Below are 23,331 nucleotides of genomic sequence, written 5' to 3'. Positions count from 1 at the left end.
AGAGTTATCTTTATGACTTTGTGGTGTCGATTGAGGTATCCCCGACATACAACTAATTTGTTTTTATTGCGACACCATTTCAAAGCACGTGTCAAGGTCTGTCCTTGGATGACAAGATTACTTTGGGCTTGGTAGTTTGATAAGCAAAACGTTCTACACTGATTACCTTTTTAGTAAACCCAAACTTACCTAAATGGAAGGGATGCAGTATTTCTTTCCATCTACTGTGAGCCCTCTCTGGGGACTCCTCTAATTCGTAGTAATCCTTCATGTTAAGTTTTTCTATGACTGATTGGGTGGCTTCCGGGTACTAATTGACGATACCACGGGTTATGGGTTGTGACTCGTAATTAGCACATGTAGCCGAGACCTTAGCCCCAAATCTATGCGCCTGTTTTGATTCACTACAATAATGAAAGTGAAAACTTTGTTTTTGACAGAACTCAAATATAATTAAAAGGTATTCTTAAGTGTTAATATCTGTTGATCGAATCATTATGTGGGCTTGAAAAAGACAAAAATGTTCAGGCATTCCTTTAACAACTTCTTGGTTGGATCTTTAATCCGATCAAAGCATGTCACCATTTAATGCAAGACCGTGGAAAACAGCAAAAGTTCATTATGTTTATCTGCTGAATTTGGTAGGTTTATGGATAAGGTTTTCTGAAATTTTTTTATTTGCACCTTTTCCTATCTTTCTACCTAAATTATACAAAGCTTTATGCGTATTTAAGCGTTTTGATATACTCGTTTCTGATTGCTTTGCTTTTTCTTGCTTGTATGAATTTGCTTTGTGACAATTTGGATAAAATTAATAGTTTTAGGTTCCAATATAGACGATTTTTTTCAATTCAGATTGAGACGATTTATCTCAGACAGACATGTCTTTTTCAGATGTTTGTTTTCATCAGAATTGCAGGTATAGGTTAAGAGGTACTTTATGTCGGTATTTTATCTCGATTGTTTAATGATATACTTGATGAAAACAGAGGTTCTCATACTCAAATCTGCAACGCATCCGACCAGATACATTATACTCAGTACCAGACTCTTATCTGGCAGACTTTTTTGTAAAATAATACTTAGCTTAGGGAGAATAAAGCAGAGTTAAATTTGGAATGCCAAATCTTTCATTCACGTTGTTTTCTTTTGTGACAAAGAACTTAATTGTATCATGCATGCACATATAATATCTGTATCATACGAAGTAATGCTTAATGGAAAACTGTGAAAATATGAGGCTGCATAGTATATTAAAGCAATTTGTCCCCCAAAACATTCTAGGTAAACAGTCGTGTCATGATTCTCGGCAGGATATACTACACCACGGTACGAGACTTATCTAGTCATATAGTTTGTTCTGCAATGCAATAGGTTTTACAAATTCTTGTCAGATATTACCAAAGAATTGTTTATTTTGTTGAAACATCAATCTAGCATGATCCAGGTTAACTAACTAACAATAAATCAGATAGTACAAGTTAGTACAAGCCTATCAGCTGAAATGAAGTATTCTTCTTTATCTAAATGTTTTGTTTACTCGAAGAGAGAAAATCAGAGTCAATATTTAAAGATAGATTTGCAAAGATGTGATACGCAAGTTGCCTCTGATTTATGAAACGCTTCAAATTATAAAAACCCTACAGAAATTTTACCCGGTGTATTAATAATGAAGCTTAAATTGCTTTCTTACTCCATTAAAGGTAGTTTTAAACTGTAATAAACAGGCCAATATTACATAAAAATTACAAAAACCCTTATCAATTCCAAAATACATATCAGTTTTATCGCACGGGCCTAGTGGGACAGATTTTGGTCACGCGGGAAATGAAAGCAGATCTGAAGTCTATTTATTAAAGTTTATTCTTCAAAATTCTATTGATTATTGTTCAGTTAAACTGACTTCTACATTTGCATATCAGTTTATTTATCAAAATGAATCTAAGCAAATGTTGTTATGCTTTACCCCTATATTTCACATTGCTATTGCTAATTCTTTCTTTTACCGGCAAAGAAAGCAATTACGTCATGTCTTTTATTCATAATCTGCTCTATAACTACCAAGAGCAAAAAGTATTTGGTTTTAGAACAACTTTGACATCTAAGGGTTCATTTTTATCTTTTTTTTGAAGGTGTTCAGAATTGAATAAAAGATAGCACTAACACTCAGATATTCGCAATAAAACAAAGGATTAAGAAGTTTTTCAAAATGAAAGTTATTATAAAAATTTCTGTTTATTTTCCCTGGTGGGTTTCACAAATGAGCTCGTAAATGAAAGTGTCTCAAATAAATTTCTTTTAAATTTGAGTGGATTGTAATTTGTGATAAAATTTTAGAGGTAAAATTGGTTGCAGAGGGAAAAACAAATATACAGGGATTTTTTCAAAAAATGAAATATAAAACCTTTTTCTTAGATAAGCTACTCGTTTTGTGGCGGGAGTCTAAAAGGTTGCAGTGAACTGAAGGAAACATGAATTCAGTGTTTCGATTTAGCAACGCTCAGACTTGATCATTTCGACGAGAGGGATATGAATACTGCTCTTCGTGTGAACTTTTGTATAGAACCATGAGTTAAATATGAATCAGCCGCAAATCCAATATGTTAAATTTTAATAGGCCTGTGTTAATATAATCTGACTTATGTCGCCATAATCCGCTCTCAGAGGCTAATTGCCCATAACCCTAGACGAACTCCGACGCTTATCTTGCAAGATGGTGCGTAATCTTGCAAGACTTTTGCAATATTCTTACGAGATCTTGCAAGATAGCCGCCGGTAATAGACCAGGGAATAGAGCAACATGCCGAAACACGCTTTGATCTATCGGAATTAAGCGACTGAAAATACGAATTGGGGCGTGAAAGCTTTTTTGTCAATTTTCATAGCGTATTTTAATCCTTTTGTGGAGTTGAGGGGCCTATTCTCTACAAAATTGTACGACTGTAACTCAGTAAAATAACTGTAGTTCGGGAGTTCAATTCAGATCATATAGCAACAACGTGTAAGCATCATCGGTGTACAGCAACGTATAAGCATTATCAACGATCAAGATAACAAGTGAAACTTAGACGGCAAGGTTTTTTCGATGCTCTTTTACTGGTTTTTTTGTCTGATGTCATTGACGTCAAAATCAGTTCGTATTCAATCGACAATTGTCTAGAAAACCTAAACATATTAAGCCGAAAACCAGCTTAATCGATACATATAGTGGTTATATTTACTTAAAATTAGGTTAAATGAACTTTTTCGGAACTTTCTACGTATATTACAACGTATTTTATTAATTTAGAACGATTTCTGTACGCATTTGAATACTCGATTCTGATTGGCTAATATTTACTACGTAACATCCTCCGGCCCGGAAGAAGATGTTTGGAAAACTGGTACAAGTTTTACAAGCGGACGGACGAGTGAACCGGTCGACGTACGTAAAACGGCGGAGCGCGCGACGCTATCGGAGCCGTAACGGAGTTCCACAATCCGAGCGGTTGGGTGGTAACCCCTAGGGTTGGTCTCCTCAACTATCCAAACCAAGTCACCAGTCTTAAGGTGTTGCTCGGCAGGCGTCTGCCACTTCGAGCGTCGGTTCAGCGTCGGTACGTACTCTCTGATCCAACGGGACCAGATCGCATTAGCGTACGACTGAGCACGGGCGTAGCGTTTACGATGGTCAAATTCATTATTGCCTACAGTAGACGGAATACCGGTAGAGTATTCTCCTAAAAGAAAGTGGTTGGGCGTTAAAGCGTTCAAATCGCACGGATCGGCGCTTACGGGTGTTAAAGGACGCGAATTGAGAGCATTCTCCACGAGACAAAAGGTGGTATGCAGTACCTCATCCGTGAGGCGACGCGTGCCAAGAATAGTATACAACACGCGCTTGAAGCTGCGTACCAACCTCTCCCAGATACCACCTTGATGTGGTGCGCTGGGTGGATTGAATCTCCACTTTATACCTTTGTGAGCGAGCTCAGCTGCAATGTTGACAACGTTCCACTTTTCAATACTTTCTCGGAGTTCTTTCTCCGCTCCAATAAAGTTAGTGCCATTGTCCGACCAAATCATGGCAGGTGTACCCCTACGTGACACAAACCGCTCAACTCCCATAACACAAGAACTGGTGTCCATGGATGTAACTATCTCGACATGGACAGCGCGAGTAGTGAGACAGGTGAAGAGGAAGCCCCACCTTTTCTCAGTAGTACGGCGGACAGTAACATAGAATGGCCCAAAGTAGTCAACGCCAGTGTTCGTGAAGGGAGGAGACTGGTAAGCAAGTCTCTCCTTAGGTAAGTCAGACATGATTGGTTGCATAGTTACAGCTTGGAATTCTCGGCATCTCAGGCAGTGTGCTTTGATGGAACGCAAGTATGATCTTAGTTTCAGTACTGTATAGTGTCCCTGCACAATTGATCTTAGGTATTCAACGCCTTGATGATAATGTTTTACGTGAGTGTGTTCAAGAAACAGTTTTACAAACGGGTGTCGTGCGTCTAAGATGATTGGGTACTTCACGTTAAACCCAACTTCAATTAACCGCTTGATGCGGCCCGAGGAACGGATTAGCCCATTTGGACCAATAAACGGTGAATGTGGAGCAATTCGGCTACTCCGTTTAACGAATTTATTGTCAAGAAGATCTTTTCTTTCGGCTTCAAAAGACTCTCCTTGCACCAAGTACTGTAGATGACGCTCGGCTTCGTCAAGCTCAGTAGGGTCAGTAATGCTACCATCGGGGTCACGGTAGCCGGCATGTTTCGGCAAAAGCCGGAGAACGTATGCGGCAATGCGCAAGTACTTTTGATAAGAACTAAACTTATCAAACGGAAACAATGAAGGAACAGGAGTTGTCTGTTTTTTGACAGATGTAGTCAAAGATACAGTGTCTTCTATGATGACTGCTTGGTTGACGCCAAGTTTGATGTTATTAATGACGTCTTTGTTCGGTACGAAAGGGAAACTTGAGTTAGATAAGAAATGTGGACCATTGACCCAACTGCTTAGTTGCAAAACCTCAGCGGACATTCCACGCGTGCCAGCGTCAGCTGGATTTTCCTTAGTTGCGACGTGGTTCCATTGGTCAACGCTGGTATACTCCAAAATTTCACAAACGCGGTTTGCAACAAAGATTGGTTGCTTTTCATTAGAGTTTATCCACTGAAGAACGGTCGTGCTGTCTGTCCACATGAATACTTGGTTAACAGTTACAGTAAGTGCCTGAATAATTTCGTTCTTCAGCCGAGCGGCAAGTAGAGCTGCTTGCAATTCCAGTTTTGGGACAGTCATTACCTTCATTGGCGCCACGCGCGCTTTCCCCAAAACAAACGCAAGCTCTGTTTTTATCTTGCCCGTAGGAGTTGTTACTCGGGCTCGAAGAAATGCAACGGCACTAAAAATATCCTGAGAACTGTCACCGAACATATGCAACTCTATATTATCAAAGGGTCCACTAAAGTAACTTCGAGGAATTTTGATGTTTTCAAGCTTTGGTAAGTCCGCACTCCAGACCAAAAATCTTTGAACCATGTCCTGTGGGAGCTCGTCATCCCATTGCTGTCCTGTGACACGCCAGATGTCTTTTAAGAGCAATCGCGCACCGACGGTAAACGGTGCGACAAGACCAATGGGGTCAAAGACTTTCGAGACAAGACTTAGGACCAAGCGTTGCGTGAGGGACTTGGTTATAGCGCAGCTTGTACCCCGACTCACAACTAAAGTGTCATTAGTGTGATCCCACTTTAGCCCTAGCACATGCGATGAATCCTCCTGACATGAAACAATAACCTTGGGCTCAGTGGATTGAGGGGAACCATCAATTCGGTCAGCCAGATTTGGTACATTGCTTACGAACTTTGTAAGCTTGAACCCACCGATATGGAGAAGATGTACCAATTCCTTCGATCTATTGATGGCTTTCTCGGGAGACTCCACTGAGTCAAGGTAATCGTCCATGTAGAAGTTTTCAAGGACGGCTTTTGCAGCTTCGGGGTAAAACTTGGCATTGTCTCTCGCGGTGCGTTGTAATGCATAGTTGGCGCATGTGGGCGAGTCTTTAGCCCCGAATATATGGCGCGTATATTGATACACTACAACGTTTGTTGTGGGGTCCTCCCGCCACAAAAAGCGAAGTGATGGTTGATCTGATGGTAACACGCCAACCTGTAGAAACATTCCCTCGATGTCGGCGGAGACGGCATATGGATGTTGTCGGAAGCGAAGAAGTACGTAAATAAGATTTTGGAGCAGATCAGGGCCAGTGAGCAAAGATTTATTTAGTGAGGCGCCATGAAATTTTGCTGCTCCATTGAGCACCCTACGCACCTTACCCGGTTTGTTCGGGTTTAAAACAGGATGGTGGGGTAGGTACCACTCTTTATCGGACCGGTTCTCAACCTTGTGAGCGTCCGGAACCTCAATTACATACCCCTTATTTAGGTCTTCCTTGATGGTGTTAGTATACTTCTCTCTAAGGTCTTCATCCTTGGCTAATCGTTTTTCGAGAGATTTTAGTTGCACAAGGGAGGAGAAGTAATTATTTGGGAGCTTGGTGTTATCTGCTTCCCATAGCATTCCGACATCGTATCTCAGGCCATTGTGTATGGTGGTACTCTCAAGAATTTCGTGAGCCCTTGCGTCTGCTGCAGATCTTGAGTCGACCTGCTTATTCGCTCCGAATGATTCAATGTCGTACCATGACTTTACTTGACTTGCTAACTCATTGTCATGTTCGATATTCGCTTTAAAGCACGTTGAGGTTATACAAGAACTTGATGGTAATGGACCGCTTAAGACCCAACCTATGGGCAAGCGTACGGCAACGGGTGAACGCTTCTCATCGGCAGAGAAGTATTCTAACGGGCGGATGGCATGATAGACATCTTGTCCGAGTATCATCTCAATGTCTTTATAGGAATATGTTACGGGATCAAGGACTGCTAAGTGTGGGTAAGTCTCTTGCAGGGCCTGTACATTAATTATATCTGAGCCGACGTTCAGACTCTCCTTAACGAAAGGATTGATGGTAAATGGTTCGAAATCTTGATGTTCTCTTGGTTTCACAGTAACTTCAACAACCCTAGTATCAACTACTTCTTCGGTATTAATACCCTTGACAGTTAGCTTTAGTGCTTTACCGTGCAAACCGAGTCTATCTGCGAGACTACCGGCCACCCAAGAGTTACTGCAGGCGGTATCACACAAAACTAAAGCTTTGGTATCTAAACCGGACGAATTGACCAACTGCAATTCAGTCACCTGAAGGAGCCCCTTAACATCGGTAACAGATGACATTGTTGTGGTCTTATTAGGCTGGAGTTGACTAGAAGTTGCTTTACTTTGACCTGTGTTGCCAGAAGACTGGATGGTATTGGGATTTGTTGACTGTTTTGTTGGGAAAACCCTATCTGCTCCATGCAATAGTGTGTTATGCGAACTATTGCACCCTTCTGCTCGGCACTTTCTTGGTTGAGGGCACTGGCGGAATGTGTGCTTGTCCCGTAAGCACGAAAAGCAAAGTTTGTTATCCGCCACCAACTTAGCTCTCTGGGTTGGAGTCTTTTCCTTGAAAACTCGACACTCCCATAGCCGGTGGTTACCTTTGCATACAATGCATCGAAAGTAAGTATTTGTGGAAGCAGATGGCATTTGCTTCTTTGTTTCCCTTTGTTGCGAATTTGCTGCAAACACTTTTGAGGCTGTTTTGGTCTTGGTTACTGAAGTGATGTTCTCTTCAGGTTTGGCCTTGGTTGCGCTTTGTTTCATAAGATCATGGGCCTCAGCCTTTTCTTTAAGCCAATCGTTAAAGTCAAGGAGGGTAGGCTTAACCCAGTGCTTCTTAACCGTAAAGAGCGACCATGACTCTTTCATGTTTGGTGGTAACTTCTGTACCGCTTGGTTAAGTAGGGAAGCGCTCTTCAGGTCAGCATCATATGATAGCGACTTGAAAACCCCAACGAGGCTGGATATTGCTGCAGAATAGTTTATGATGTTATCACTATTGTGCATTTTAAGGGGCGGAAAGTTGCTTAGTTTATCCAAGTGTGCACTTACGACTGCCTGTGGCTGGCCAAATTTACGTTCCAAAGTCCTTAGTGCATCCTTGTACATTAAACCACAGTAAGCAAACCCTGAGTTTCCACTCGGGCAAAGGGTCGTTTTTCTTACTTGTTATCGCATCAGCCAGTTCCCTAATCAATGACGCATTGTCTGGTATCGGAGGGGCAGGTGCAGACACCTGCGGACCACTCCAACTCAACGGAGTGGGCCCAACATAGGGGTATGTTGGCTGAAAAACCGGAGTCGCTAGACCAGGTACAACATTACTAGTAGTCGCGATCAGGTTTTCCTGCTGTGCACCTGATGGTGATTGCATATCAATCAAAGGGGGCGAATTCTGATAAGTTCGTAGTGGAGGATTAGTGCTTGATGGTGCGATGTGGGTGTGTACATTTGGAGGCAGACTATTCACGGTGGTTGTGTCTTGGTTGACTATTGACGGTCTGCTCTGTGGAAACCGCCAGTGACTCATATTTGGCACAAAGTTTTGGCCAAGAGGGATATTGCGCATACTTGGGACAGGAGGAGCAACGGGACGTACGACTTTGTGTACTCGGTTATTATTATTCTGAAAAGTTTTGTTGACTAGAGGCTGATTAATGAAAGGGGCGTGTGGGATGGGAGCAGTGAGGTTAGGTGCGAAGACTGGGTTCGGAATGGGAAAGTCATTAGGACGAGCGGGTTCGGATTTGTTTTGCTGTGTGTTTGGACTTGGTGGGGCGCTTGGGTGCAAGGGAACGTTTATTGCGGGGACTGGATGATTTATTGTCGGAAAAGTGGGAAGAGTGGCGTTTGGTGCTCGGGGGACAAAATTAATTTGTTGTCGGGAGCATATTTGCTGGGCCGAATTATTCTTGGGTAGACTTGATGTTTCAGGTCCCCTGGATTGCGAAATTTGAAGTTGTGCGTTGAGAAATGACTCGGTTGCATTATTCTGGTTTTCTTGCGGTGCGAAAATCTGTGGAATGGGCTGTTGAATGGGTGGTGAAGAAGCCCCTGGGGCGTGTACAGAAGGCGGCTGGCTATCCGCGGTTCCTTGGTTAGTAAGGCTTGGAAGCGCCATGCCTTGCTGGCCTGTTTGATCTATTTGCGCTCTTAAATGCGCCTGGTACAACGCCTGTGTGTTGGCAGCAGCCAAAAAATTTTCAGGTGGAGTATAATAGGGGTCGAGTTGCTGCAAGGTCTCAAAGCTTAAAAAGTAATTGCCTCGACAATTTTTTGGAATCGAATGTCTTGAAATGTCAGTGTTGTGATCTTCCACTGCTTCTTCGTTATTGTGGCTAGGGCATTCTTGAGGGTCTTTCGTAACCTCTGGTTCACCAGTTTTCTCGTTATTAAAACCTAAAGCAAGTGAGGTGTTGATCCAATCCTGGACAGCCTTTTCACTTCTCATCGAGCTCCTAGCACTTGCAGTTGTTTCAGATTGGCTACCTTTAGAAACGGCGTCCAGCAATTCAAATTCTTGCAGGGTTGCCTCTGCCAAACGTTTCCTGTTGTTTTCCTCCAGTTCATCTAATTCCATTTGCTTTTTCTGTTTAGCAAGGCGAATGGCTGCCTCATTCTGTTTTTCAATTTCTTCGCGCTTCATTTTAGCAATTACGTAATCATGTTTACGCTGACTAGATGTTTTTGACGAGGTCATAATTGAGGGAAGTCTAGAAAGAATGGGAGCCCTTGGTTCCTGGAACTCACTCACTTTATCATCAGCAGAGTTGATGTAGTTTCGTGCTGAAGTGAGTATCTTGTCATTCTTAATTGTCATTGCCTCCAAGTAAGACTCTAATGAAGGAACAAGTGCACTTGGATCCTCCGTTTTTCCAGCAAATGCAATCAGGTCCTCATTTTTGTCTACAACAGTCATAAAAGCTTCGTTGCACTTTGTTACTAGGCGTTCAACTTTCACTCGCCTACTTTGGTTATTTATACAATGAAGAATATATTCATGAATGGCATGCAAATCAGCCTCACGCTTTGACCTGGCAGCGTACAACTTTTTGACTTTTTGATCAAGACTATTAGACATCACGATGATATTATTTCCAAAACCCAGCAAAACTACCACTGCACACGGTTATCTATTATATGCACACTCCAAATAAATTGAACCCACGCAAAACAAACCCACTGTAAAGACACCAAACACAGCACACTGTAGACAGTCTGTAAAACAAACCACCCAAAGAGCAAAGAAGTTTGTCGAACACACTGTGCCCGACAAAAACAGAAGTGGAGCGCTGAACGCTATGCGCTCAACGCGGGGAGAGACAAAAGACACACGGGAAGTCGAGCGAGCAACGCGCGACGAAACGGAGACGTTACGCACGGGAAGTCGAGCGAGCAACGCGCGACGCAACGGAAACGGGACAGACGAGAAGTCGAGCGAGCAGTGCGCGACGAACGGAAACGGGACGAGCGGGAAAGCGTGCGAAAAACGCGCGACAAAACGAAACGGGACGGTGGGGAAGAACGGACGGGAAATGTGATCGTAAAGAGCTATGTTAGCAGACGACAGCAAAAACTCAACCAAACAACCTAGCCGTAACTCCAGAACAAACTTAAGTCACACCCTAGGAAGAAGGAGAGAAGCTACTGCAAGACAATCTAATATAGTTCATTATGGGGCTATAACGACAAATTTAACGAGAAATTAATTTACGGCAAAACAGTAGTACACTAAAAGGATGAAAAGGTCGAGAAATTTACTAGCCGTAACTCCAGAATAAACTTAAGTCACATCCCAGCAATACACGAACCAAACAACCGATCAACATACTAACGGTATTAAACAAACTACAGCAAAACTGAATAAACTACAATAGTGTATTTGTAGACTAAGATAGTTGGAAAAGTCAAGAAACAACCCAGCCGTAACTCGAGAATAAACTTAAGTCACACCCTAGAAGGCAACAAGACCAAACCAACTAGCAATCATACAGGTACACACAAACATAAAGCAGCAAAATCAATATACTTCATCACATGTGACATACTACACTGAAATCTGGAAAAGTAGCGGAAGAAAAGAAAAAGCGAAGTTTTGGGAGAGCGACCTTATTGAAAAAAACGGAGCACGGAGAATTCGAAAGTTAAAGGGCGAAAAGGACACGGACGATACGGTACATAAAAGAGTGACGAAGAAAATTATAGGGATCCGTTCAATTTTTTCTGTAGGCCGGAGGTTGTTAAAAACTTTACAACCTTTTGTGTTTATTGAGTCTCACTCAGTTAACGAACCTTCTTGTTGAGAAAATGATTTTTTGACAAATTTGTCAAAATTTTATGCGTTTGTCCAATTTTTTCCAAATTTTGGTCAATGTTTTGCAAATTCTTGATTACGGAACAGTAATCCAGTAAACCGGACGGTTTTAAACTCAAAAATACGGTTTATCAATATTCGGTATTGATTTTCTAAAGTTTATTTTTTTTTTGATTTGCATCAAAATTGACCAAAAATTTTCAAAATTGGACAAATTAGCATAATTTTCTTTCAATTTTCTCTTTATCAGAGGTTATTTTTTGATATACGAACCGACTATCTCAATTTTTTGAAATTTTGGTAAAACTACCAAAATTTTCAAAATCGCTGGTTTTTTGTCCCAAAATTATTTTTGCGGGGTCCCCTTGCCTATTTTTTTTCTACAAAGAATAGTTAATTTTTTTTTTACTACCCCATGCGAAAACGATAAAAAAAAACACAGGTTGGGTTTCTTGCCGTCTAGGTGATAAATCTAATTAATCCACACAAATCAGCAAAAAAAATTCTTTAAGGTTCTGTCTTACAGTTTTTGAAACCTTCCTCCTGCAGCTGTTTCGGACAATGGTTCCACCGATTGGTTTTTTGTAAATAGCCTCTGAGGTAGGGCAGTCGTGTCTCCTTGTTCAGTCCCACCTTCCCCCTCTTCAACTTCATGAGTGTAGATCACCTGTTTAGATTCCGCTACATTCAGAACTGTATATCGATCAAGAGTGTAAGTTTGTCCCTTTTCGAGACACTCTCCCCTCGTGGGTGAAGTCCTGACTGATGTCTGTTTTGATATCACTGTTCACACTCGGCTCAAGAGTGAATGGGGTTGTTTGCATTGATGAGAAGGGTTGGTGGATGTGACAGCTGTCCTGCTCCTCCACAGGTGGAGTGTACCCTCCCTGTCGCCTGGTACAACACTCCTACTGTTGGCTTCCCAATTTCATTGGACGCTGCACTCAGAGCTGACTGTGTGTTGGATGGGTCAAGTGAACCGTAGAACTCGTGTTTAATGGGGGCAGTGCCTGTGACTGAATCCCAATTCGATGCCCTCTGGTTCGAAAAAAATTGTGCCAGTACTTCGCGGCACCAAATGTAACTCAGTAAAATAACTGTAGTTCGGGAGTTCAATTCAGATCATATAGCAACAACGTGTAAGCATCATCGGTGTACAGCAACGTATAAGCATTATCAACGATCAAGATGACAAGTGAAACTTAGACGGCAAGGTTTTTTCGATGCTCTTTTACTGGTTTTTTTGTCTGATGTCATTGACGTCAAAATCAGTTCGTATTCAATCGACAATTGTCTAGAAAACCTAAACATATTAAGCCGAAAACCAGCTTAATCGATACATATAGTGGTTATATTTACTTAAAATTAGGTTAAATGAACTTTTTCGGAACTTTCTACGTATATTACAACGTATTTTATTAATTTAGAACGATTTCTGTACGCATTTGAATACTCGATTCTGATTGGCTAATATTTACTACGTAACAACGACATTCTACATAGTAGTAACCCACATTAGAGGATGCAATGATGGGAACTCCGAGAGTGAACAACAACTGTCACGCAGTACTTTGCACATAATTTTCAGTTGAATTCATTCTTGATCAAAAAGATTTCGCAATTTTTCACAAATTTTAGCTAATCATATTCCTAGGGTTACTCAAGCTGTCCAAATTAGCCCAGAGCGAGTCCAAAATGCATACTTAAAGGACCTAAAAACAATTTAAATTTTTTGTGTGGATTTAGTGTAAGGGATTTTAACGGATCTATTATAATGAGCTAGTGTAGGGAACGAAGCTTGCTGTTTCAGCAATTTCTTGCGTTTTTCTTCAATCCAGCTATCAAATGTCACTTTATTTGTGACACTATGCTTTATAGCTGGACATTGTAATTAGGAATTCATTTTGTTGAAAACCTTAAAGGAAAGACAGCAAACGAGAAGAACTCAAATTTTAAGGAACTCTTGATGATTTTTACTGCTTTTTAACATACAAGTAAGCGACAAAAATATATGTTCAAACAATATTTTGTTACTGCATGCTCATCGTCGTGCGAATTTTACCTACGCGACCATTTTTCTTTCGAGGGTTTATGTATTTAGGTTTACAAAATGAAGCTTTCCGAAATTACTGGTCCAAATTGTGACAGAAGTCTCGGATCGCAAATTGAGAGAACTGTGATGAAACCATTAAAAAATGAACTATTCATCAGAAATTTTTTTCATTTTCATAACAGTTTTTAACAACAAGGTAATTGTTTCTTGAAACAATATGACTTCAAAAACCAACAAATATGAACAAATATATTAAAACCACGAAATTTTTTTGAGAAAACCCGTAATATCAAAGCCATTAATTTCAATAGCTTTCAAGAGAAATCAATAAATAATGATTTATAAAAAAAAATGTGCTTCGACGAGAAAGCATTACTTTGTGTCATTCCTAAATCATCAATAGGTCATCACAATAAGTCGTATGACTATGAAAACGACATCAAAAACAGGCAAAAACCAAAATGTCAGTGGAAGAGTGGGAGAAGACAGTGTCGAAGCCATTAAAACCATACGTTTTGCTCTGCAAATTTTATCTATGATCTATTGAAAGTCTTCTCTATACCACTGGGATTGGTAATCATAGGATAATGCGATAAGATTTCCAAAGGGTCTAAAATTTTGATTAAAAAACCAAACGTTAAAAAAAGAAAACTCGTAGCATCCAAGTCATAAAGATAAGAAGATAAGACCGCTAACCAGAGTAGTTTTGTAATTTTGGTTGCAGTAGAAAGGAAGGGGGTTCTCTCAAAGTTTAAGATTGGTTAATGTTCAAATGAAAAATTGTTTTCGAAAAATTCTTTTTAAAGTCTTAACAGCCATTAACTGTCCATTCAAATTAATACATAGATTCCATTACTGATTTTTAGGAAGCCTATTGCAATTTTAGTCAACAATTCTTTGTCTTGGGCTACAAAATTTTAATAAAATCTCTAAAAGAAAATCGAAATTTCAATAAAAATTACGAAAACTCAAAGTCGGAGCCATAAAAAATGAGCGAGTCTTTTAAAATGAATTATTTGTTCATTGGGTATCATTTGACTGTAAATGAGGCTGTTCACGAAGAGAACCTGGGTTTGAAAAGCGTTTAGTCTCTGAGAGAATGAAAAAAGTGAAACTTCCCTATGAGACGAAAAGTACAATTTTTCTGGCCTTTGGCTAGTTAGAGACACAAAATTGCTTAATTTGTAGCTTAAAATTTAATTTTGAATTGATATTTTATAGAAAAATCATAATTTTATCAGAAAGTGAACAACATCATGCCAAAAAACACGTGTTCACACAAAACTTTAAACTTCGATAAGTCCGCGAAAAACATGAAATTCAAAAAAATCTTTGTTATTCCGATCTCTACGCTGGACGCTTTATAGTGATACCACTCACATTTCTCTACAATTAATATATCGATCGGCCAAAATTATCTGATCACAAAAACCCATTTGAGTATCTATCTAGTTCCTCCCCCCACCCGCCCCCATAAGTGGGGTCGGAACAATTACTTTTTTTATAGTAAGTTTATCATTATAGCGTTTGTCCCTTTTATGTCCAAAGAATGCTTACATAGTGCGAAAACAATAACTGATGGTGGACGCCTTGGTGGTGTCATGGTGGCTGTGGCGACAAAAACTGTAATATAAAGTCCTCTTCGCTTCAACTTACGGCTGAATTTTTACAATAATCAACGCTTTTCAGCAAACTCGTTCACCACCATGAAATATAAGTGCTGTTACAGTCTATTTTATTAGGAATTCAGTTCTATAAAATCTTGATGTGAGATGGCACAGTGGTAAAAAAGCGTAGGAAGGTCGGAGGGCAGTGGTTCACGTCTGACAGACAGAGGTCTAAGGGTTGAAAAATGTAAGATCAAGGCAAAATGTAAAACTGACGGAAGTAGCTGACCATAAACACTAGCGGAAAATTCAAGCCAAACAAAACCTTCTGAATCTGATTATGAATAAAGTGTTTCGAAAATATGATATCTAATCAAAACATCCTGACATCATAATAATAACTAACATCAGTAATCCTACAAGGATCAAATATGATATCATTAAAATTTTAACTTTACGTTCATAACTATGATCCAAACCCAATTATCATCTTTTCATGATTACTTGGGAAATATGCGTGACGGCGGGCAACCAGGAAATTGAAGCTCTCTTCCAAAACACAGCTTTTATTAGCCTAGTTTTTATAACAATCAGCGACAAAAATGTTATAAATAACACGTGTATTTAAAAAATGAACCCTTTCTCTCGTAAGTGTTGTCTATTCAACTTAGGAAAAACTCTTCCATTTTGTCAGTCTTCTACCAAATATATTACATTCACTGACGTTAGTAGCTGTGGTTATGGACTGCTGCACAAGTTCGATGATTTTATCTGTTCAGCACAGCTGGCCATTTTACTGAACCGAACATTAATCGACTACAGTCCTCGTTGGTCTGGAAATCATGCCGGCACTGAATTTCGCAAATCCAAATTCTACCACGGATGGCAGTTTCTACAATTATTTGAGCTGTCCAAATTTACGTTTAGCCTCAGGTCTCCAATGGTTAGTGAAAGAATTTAGTAAAGTGAAATTTGATGCATCCTGCAAACTTACAATGTCTTGACTTTCTTAGCAAACTTGAGATGCCTTAGCCAGAGATCTTGTTAAGATAAATTTTAATAATTGATCTGTTTCTTGCGTTTTCTTGCCATTGATCCCAGCGAAAGAGATTGCAAGAGATTTGCTGACGGCTCTGAGTTTAATTCAATTTTATCCCAAATTTGGCTGTATTATGACCCATGTTGAAGAGTTCGACAGCTCTTCCCAGATAATCGATCATACAACTTTCTTTGATTTCATACTAGGTCAAATATGATTCCTAGTAATCTTACTAGGTTATATATGATTTGTTTGATTTCTTAGTAGCCATACAAGAATCATACAAAAAACAGGAAAGCCGAAAAACTGTATAGTTTTCATTTTTGGTAGAAACGTAAATTTTTTTTGGATTTGAAAGAAGTCATGTATGGTAGATGAAACATCGAATGATGTCAAAAACTCCCCTTATGATGTAGAGAGAGCCTTATCGTCAAAAAAGAAAAAAATCAATGTAAAAGAAGACGTATGATTTTGGTAATCGTACTAGTATCATATAAAATTTCTTTGTATTCAATCATACGACGATCATAAATGATTTCCTGATGTTCATGCAAGGGTTATATATAATTTCTTTCTTTGGCTTCATACTAGAATCATACTAATAAATCAGGTTTGATCATCATGAAATCAGATATAACCTTTGTATGAAACCAAAGGTTGACGATGAAACCAAAGGTTGAAGAAACCAAAGGTTGAAACCAAAGGTTGAAACCAAAGGTTGAAACCCCGAAACCAAAGGTTTGTATGAAACCAAAGGTTGGAGAGACTTCAACACGGGTGACGATGAGCCGCAAACGGGGGATAAGATCATCAAGACTGATCTCTCATCCTTTGTAATACCCACTTGGCTCGTGTAGTGGGGCTGCCAGACCTACTTGATTTTTTTTGCACGGGAGGTAACCGTAAAAAAGTTAGCATAGAAAAATTGGTATAAAACTTCAGCATAAAATTTCAGTATAAAAAAGTTAGCTTAAAAAATTGTTATAAATTTTCAGGAAAACTTTAAATACTCTCCCTATAAAATTTTCGAGCTTCTCAGTGAAAACATTTTTTTGCAAACAAAGATGTTCCAGTCAACAACACAAAACAATACAAAGTTTTCACATCTTACAAGCAAAAACTGAACAACTGAACAACGTCTACTAAAAAGCAGTCTCTACTTTTTTGTAATCTTGGCTTTTTTCTCGCCATGGTTCTCTTGAACCTAATCATACTCTGAAAACTGTGGAAAGAGTATTTAACAGGACGCAAAGTCTATGGAGAAATCTCTGTTCTCATAATCCAGACTCTATATTGCGCTTATCAGACCCTGTAGAGCCTAGATGTACACGTGCCTTGATGAGAGTTACCGACCATGAGTAGTGCCCAGATATGGCCATGCGCGGAGTGCGGTCTCCCTGTAGGGTGACGAATTTGGTCTGATCAGTCTTTATGATCATGCACAATCCTTCCTTCAAAATTCTACAAATGATCCGAAAGACAGAATTTTGACAAGCAAGCCTTTTGTGATCACACTTTTCGTCTAACAATTGCAAACTCCTGCTTATAGTTAAGCACTGTTGCACTTCATCACCATACAACAACATTAGCAGATTGTTTGTGAAACAAATTCACAATGTCAAAAGGCAGTAAAATTTCAGACATTCACTATATAAAAAACAGAAGAATTGATAAAGTAATTCTAAATATTTTATATTTTATAATTCTAAATAATTGTTTCAACTCCAAGTTAATGCTCTGAGTTTAGAAATGGTTGTAAACGGTTGAAATAGATAAAAACAAAACTAAACTAGGAGATAAAAAATCTTTCAGGTTCGTTTTAGAACAGTTTCAAAAAATAAAATGCACCAAGTAGTAAACATTTGTCGTGCAATGAGAGATGGATAAAAGAAAAAAATGAAATGAGATACATTTGGAAATTGTTGTATTCTCTTTATTGGTCGTTAAAAAGTGGACCATTAACAACTGCTCCACAATTCGTATATTCAAATAAATATTTAGATATCAGAATGGACTAAAATGAGATTAATGTGGGCCCTGAAATAATTTTTGAGATGACTCAAGATAAGTACACATCATCCATTCGACAATACCTTTTAAGATATCGTTTTTTCACAACAAGATCTGTTTTGTAGTCTCTTGAGAGGAATAATCAAAAAATAATTATGTAAGTTTGTCAGAAACGATACCGATTCGTTGAAACCGTTCATTCGTTCGTTCCTTCTAACGCCCCGATCGCTTAAACCCGCAGGGGAGTTAACTTGAGGTCTCAGATTTTTTTCAGAAGAAGATCTGACTACCAGGAAACCAATCAAAAGCTATTGAAATGCACTTTTACCTTGCAATTGCCCTTACGTTCACAAATAATTGATTATTGTTTTATTTAGATTTTTTTCACTTACAACCAGGTTAATTATTTTTTTCTATAACTTACAGGCTGAAAATTTGTTTTTTTTTTAAAAAAAAAAGATTTTGAGCGATGATATCTCTCATGACGGAGCAGTTTAAGTCTTATGATGTCTACGATTTCATCAAAAATTATTGATATTTATCTTATAAATATTTTAAAACCTAACGGAGAATCCAACGGAAAAAATACAATTTGTTACCTAAAAATATTGTTTTTTTCAGAACTAGGGCAACAAAAATCTTCATAAGCAATTGAAGAAACAGACAAATTTAGTTCGCAATTGGTTTTTCAGCACTTATACAAAAAGTTTGCCGTTAAGTTGTAACCATTATTTCAGAGAACTTTATGGATGATTTTATGCCGATTTGGTGGCAAAAGGGTTTGAGGAATGGCTAGATTAACGGCGCCTCTACACAGTTTGAAATCGTGCACAATACAGCTTATTCACAGTTACTGTAACTTTAAAGAAAATGTATATGCATATTCAATATTAAAATTTTGATTAAAAAATATAAGAATAGTGACCATTGCTGTTTTATGGCTTGCATCGACATTCCAGGTTCGCGAACAGGGGGGGGGGGGAGGGTCCGGTGCGACCGCCCCCAATGGTCTGGAAAAAAATTGGGTCGCGCCTTCCGTCTGGCCAATGGCAATTTTCGGTCTGTTCCGTCTAGCCAATACCCATTTCTTGGTCTGTTGGGCCTGGCCAACCCCCCTGATTTCGGTATGCTTGGTCTGGCGATGCCCCCAGTTCATTCTGTCTGGTCTGACCAATACTAACATTTTGGTCTGTCCAATTTTACAGATAGTTTGTTTTTTTTATGATGATCTATGAAAGATTAGCAAAATCGTCGAAGAATCTGCTAATCTTTCATAGATCATAATAAACAACAAAATGACCGTGAGCAGGCTATATGTGAATTTGACTTCTTACTTGCATTTTCATTATAGGGCGAAGAAAAACAGTGCCGATTGAGAGTTGTAAACAAGTACGACCCCGGACTTGCACTTCCTAACTTGAGTATCGTATCGGTTGAATACGACCGAAAAGGGAAATGCTCAGAATGTCACTACAGAACATGCGATGTTAGGCCTCACAACTCAAAGGTGACCCTTCTAGATGATTTCAACCAAAACGAAATCAACCCAACCAATGAAAAGAAAGAGTTCTCAATGTTTATCAAAATTACAGCTGCTATGATCAGAACTGAATTACTCAAGATCGCCATGACAGTAGAACTTACACGGCTATCTTGCTGCTTTTGTAAGAATCTCTCAAGACTCCATCACCACGTTTAAACATTTTGAAAATTTTTGTATGACAACTGCAAGATCTGAAGCAATTCGTATGTTGTCGTGCAGGATTCTCACAAGGGTTTCTATTCTAAATGGGTGCTAAAATCTAGACGTCAGGGGTTGAGGTTCAAGATTTATGTCCAGGAAGACTAATTAATTTCGAAATGCAATTAGTTTCAAAATGAGCATCTTATCATTATTCATGCAATATCTGAGAGAACTTGTCCAGGTTGTCTGTAGTTGGCTTCGTTTTCTGGGTTATTGGGAGAATATATTTGAATATTTGGGTTGTCTGGTTATTCTGTGTACTTTTGTTTATCTGTTTTCTGCGCTATCTGAGTCTTCTTGTCTGTGATTTCTCGTTGTCTGCTTATTCTAGTCTATTTGAGACTATTTCGTTGATTCTTCGTGCTTGAGCAAAATTTGGCGAAATCAGCGACAATGCGAAAATCACCAACCAAACTGCCGGTTCTTCGTCGCTAATTTCGTCAAGTCCCTTTATGAACAATCTAGCCACAATGGCAATGCGAAAAATGGCGAATAATCGCCGGATGATCAAAGGACTGAAAGGATTAAAGTCAATACACAAGTAAAATGCAAATCTACCGAGCTATATACCAAAGTTTGAGCAAGCCGGACTGATTTTAATCGCTTACCTACCTGATCTTAATGCACGTGTGCGGAATACAGCGATTTTGCTGCTGGAAAATGTGCTTTTGGCATTGAAATGTTTTTTTTTCTGGGCTATCGGGTTTATCTAAACGGTCCAAATTTTTTGGCAGATCCTAATATGGTGGGGCGTCTGCTACGTCTGATCTCTGTCTTTTTTAGCGGAAAATAACGAAATGGACAACTGGGTTGACCAGTTGATTGTGTTGCCAATAAATCAGGAACCTCAAACCGCGATTTCTCCGGGATTCTTCCTGATTAGGACTGTCCTCTTGTATAACCCAAAAGTTTATGCATTTTTACAAGGTTTTGCAAGGTTTCACTCAAAATTCCCGTTTAGATGACAGTTTTTGGGAAAAAAAGATGCGTCTTGAGCCTCATAACTGTACATTTTTTAATGATAGTCGTGTAAGATCGAATAGAGCAGGATCAATGAAACAGAATCGGCAAACCAGGGTCTCAAAAGTCCACAATTTGTAGTCCTGCATTTACGAGCATCTGACAGACCTTGTGTTTTGAAGCAGTTGACCCCGAATAGATTAATACAATTGCTGACAAACTTCGGCGTCAATAACAACACAGTTTTATACGTAATGACAAACGCACCTGAAAATAGCACACACATGGCTGCGATTAAAAAAGAATTGAAAGCTATGTCCGTGTTTACTGCGGCAGATGTTGCGATATTTCAGGACCCAGTGTTTCTGAGAATGGGTCGGTTTTTAATATACGCTATGGAATTGCAGTTGCAATCGATAGCTGATGGTCTAATACTGACTTACCCTGGACATCGGTTGCCTAACAAACATAACGAGTGGGGTGTGCTGGCCACGGAACAGTGTTTAAAGGCGCTTTCAAACAAAACATTGGTGAATTTGTTTTGAGTTGTTCTGATTATACGAAATATTTGCTGATCAAACAGAAGCCGAAGAGCAAAAGGTGGAACATAGAAAGAGATTTCAGTTCAATGAAATGAATTCTACGCGTGGCTATCACCCGTTGAAGAACTGAAACCAAGTAACTGATCATAATATTAAATAAACAACTTTTTAAATTAGGTAAACTAATAATTTAATAGATGGTTTAACTGTGAAAATTATTCGTTCACTTTCTATGATATAATAAAAAAAATAGTTTCAAAACAACGTAAAACATCCTGTAACCGAATAACTGATACCTTGAAAAGCAGTCTTTTCAGCAGCATATTTTTTATTCCAAATAGGACAAAAATAATGAGAAATCTTCTGTATGTTCTGTTTCATTATTGGTATCATTTTCTTAATACGCAAAACATACGATAATACGATATTTGATTTTAGAGCGTTTATTTATATTTTTTCGTCCATTCTGTCGAAAATTTTTTTGTATATAAAGATGTCAAACGTTGTGACAGCGTTTTGCACATAGAAAATTGAATCCTGAAAACTGACCATACCGACTATTTCCTTTAGTAGAAAAGTAAATTTAAGGACAAAACAAGGAATCAAAAAGAAAATTTAATGTGATACTACTGAACCAGAAAACAGAGAACATCAGTAATTAATTTTCTAACAAACAAGTTTTTTTAGCAACCGTCTAACAAAAATTGGTAAACTGTGATCAAAAACAGTGGACACCAGAACCTTATCAGTGTCGTTATCGACTGCGGTCTATCAAGTTTACTTTCTTATTGTTCCGACCCACTTTAGTGCGGCAGGAACTATATACTCAAATGGGATTTTTTTTGTTCAGACAAACTTGGCAGATCGATATAATCATCGTAGAGAGTTGTGAGTGGTATCATTAAAAAGCCCGTCCGGCGTAGAATATGGAATTAAAATGGTTTGCTCAATTTTTGTTTTTTATAGGGAATTATCGAGGGTTAAAGTTTTGTGAATATTAGATGTACTTCAGCTGTTTTTATTCACATTTTCGGCAATTTTGAACCAATTTTTGTCAATTTTGCTGAAATTTTCTCAAATAGTTAGCTGAAGTGTTAATGATTTTATCTCTTAAGATGGAGTAGGGTTGCTAAATTGCTCGATTTGGGTTTACTGGCTAGAATTGATGCTTAATTTTTCCAAATTCAGACTTTTTCGGGACCAAATTTGTGACCAAACTTGTGACCAATTCTGCTTTTCTTAGCCCCTTGCTTTCAAGTTGCTGGACAAAGATAAATTAAACTCGATATTTACACAAAAAGCATTTTTAGTTTTGACAAACTGAAAAAACTTGTTAATTGATCTATTTCACAACCATTTGAACGAATAAGTTTTTTGTTAGACGTGAAGCAATATCTAGGTTGATCTTAATCTTTTGTGGATTTCGTGAGTTTTGCTTTCATTTATCGTTTTGCAGCCCAACGACCTATTGCCCCAAATCAAAAATCCAGTTATCTTTTAGAAGGTATAAATGAACCTAAACAAGTCTTTCAGTTGTTATTCAATGTCTGTTATGACTTTGAATATATTTGTTTTAAGAAAATATCGGTTAAATTTTGAAATTTGCCACTATTTTGTCCTATTTCTCTTATGTTTTGGCGCAGTCTCAGTAATAACAGACAGAAACCTATTAACGTTGGTTTATGAAAATGTTGCCCGCAACTGTTTTATGTTCAACTAATGGTCTCTTTGATTTGATAGTATACGTTTTCATCTTTTTTTTATTTTTGAGCATAATTACGAATTTTATAAGTTTTTTTGTTTACTTGTCAAAGTAGCACATTATTGACATTTCCAATTGAAGCATAGTAGGGAATATACACAGCCTTGGACAAAGGCGTATCTGAATATCTACTGTTTTGTTATATCGTTTAGGCTTTTTGGACTGGGATACATTTATGGATTTTTTGGATTTTTTGTTTTTGCCTATGTTTGTCTTTCTCTTTGTTGTTTTGTGCCATATACTTTTTGCTGATAATCATAGTTCTCAATTGATTTTCCAGGCTTTTTACTCAACGTAGTTAAA

The 23,331-nt window shown here is 38.6% G+C and overlaps 1 protein-coding gene across 2 annotated transcripts; it reads left to right on the top strand.

Moving 5' to 3' along the window:
* Positions 1 to 1,559: 1,559 nt before the first annotated feature.
* Positions 1,560 to 21,482, top strand: LOC142344132 (uncharacterized). Of its 2 annotated transcripts, none has more exons than XM_075395655.1 (4): positions 1,560 to 2,107; positions 15,643 to 15,914; positions 19,372 to 19,653; positions 20,808 to 21,482. In XM_075395655.1, exons 1-4 carry the CDS (start codon positions 1,936 to 1,938, stop codon positions 21,267 to 21,269), a joined length of 1,188 nt encoding a protein of 395 aa, XP_075251770.1. In that variant the 5' UTR covers positions 1,560 to 1,935; the 3' UTR covers positions 21,270 to 21,482. The 2 variants fall into 2 exon arrangements, with proteins under 2 accessions (XP_075251770.1, XP_075251771.1); XM_075395656.1 differs by having other exon boundaries at positions 20,799 to 21,482.
* Positions 21,483 to 23,331: the final 1,849 nt, after the last annotated feature.

The sequence above is a fragment of the Convolutriloba macropyga genome, chromosome 8, assembly GCF_964194025.1.
Source record: "Convolutriloba macropyga chromosome 8, txConMacr16.3, whole genome shotgun sequence".
NCBI lineage: Eukaryota > Metazoa > Xenacoelomorpha > Acoela > Convolutidae > Convolutriloba > Convolutriloba macropyga.
The sequence above is the reverse complement of the archived record's forward strand: the minus strand, read 5'-3'. Positions and strand labels throughout refer to the sequence as shown.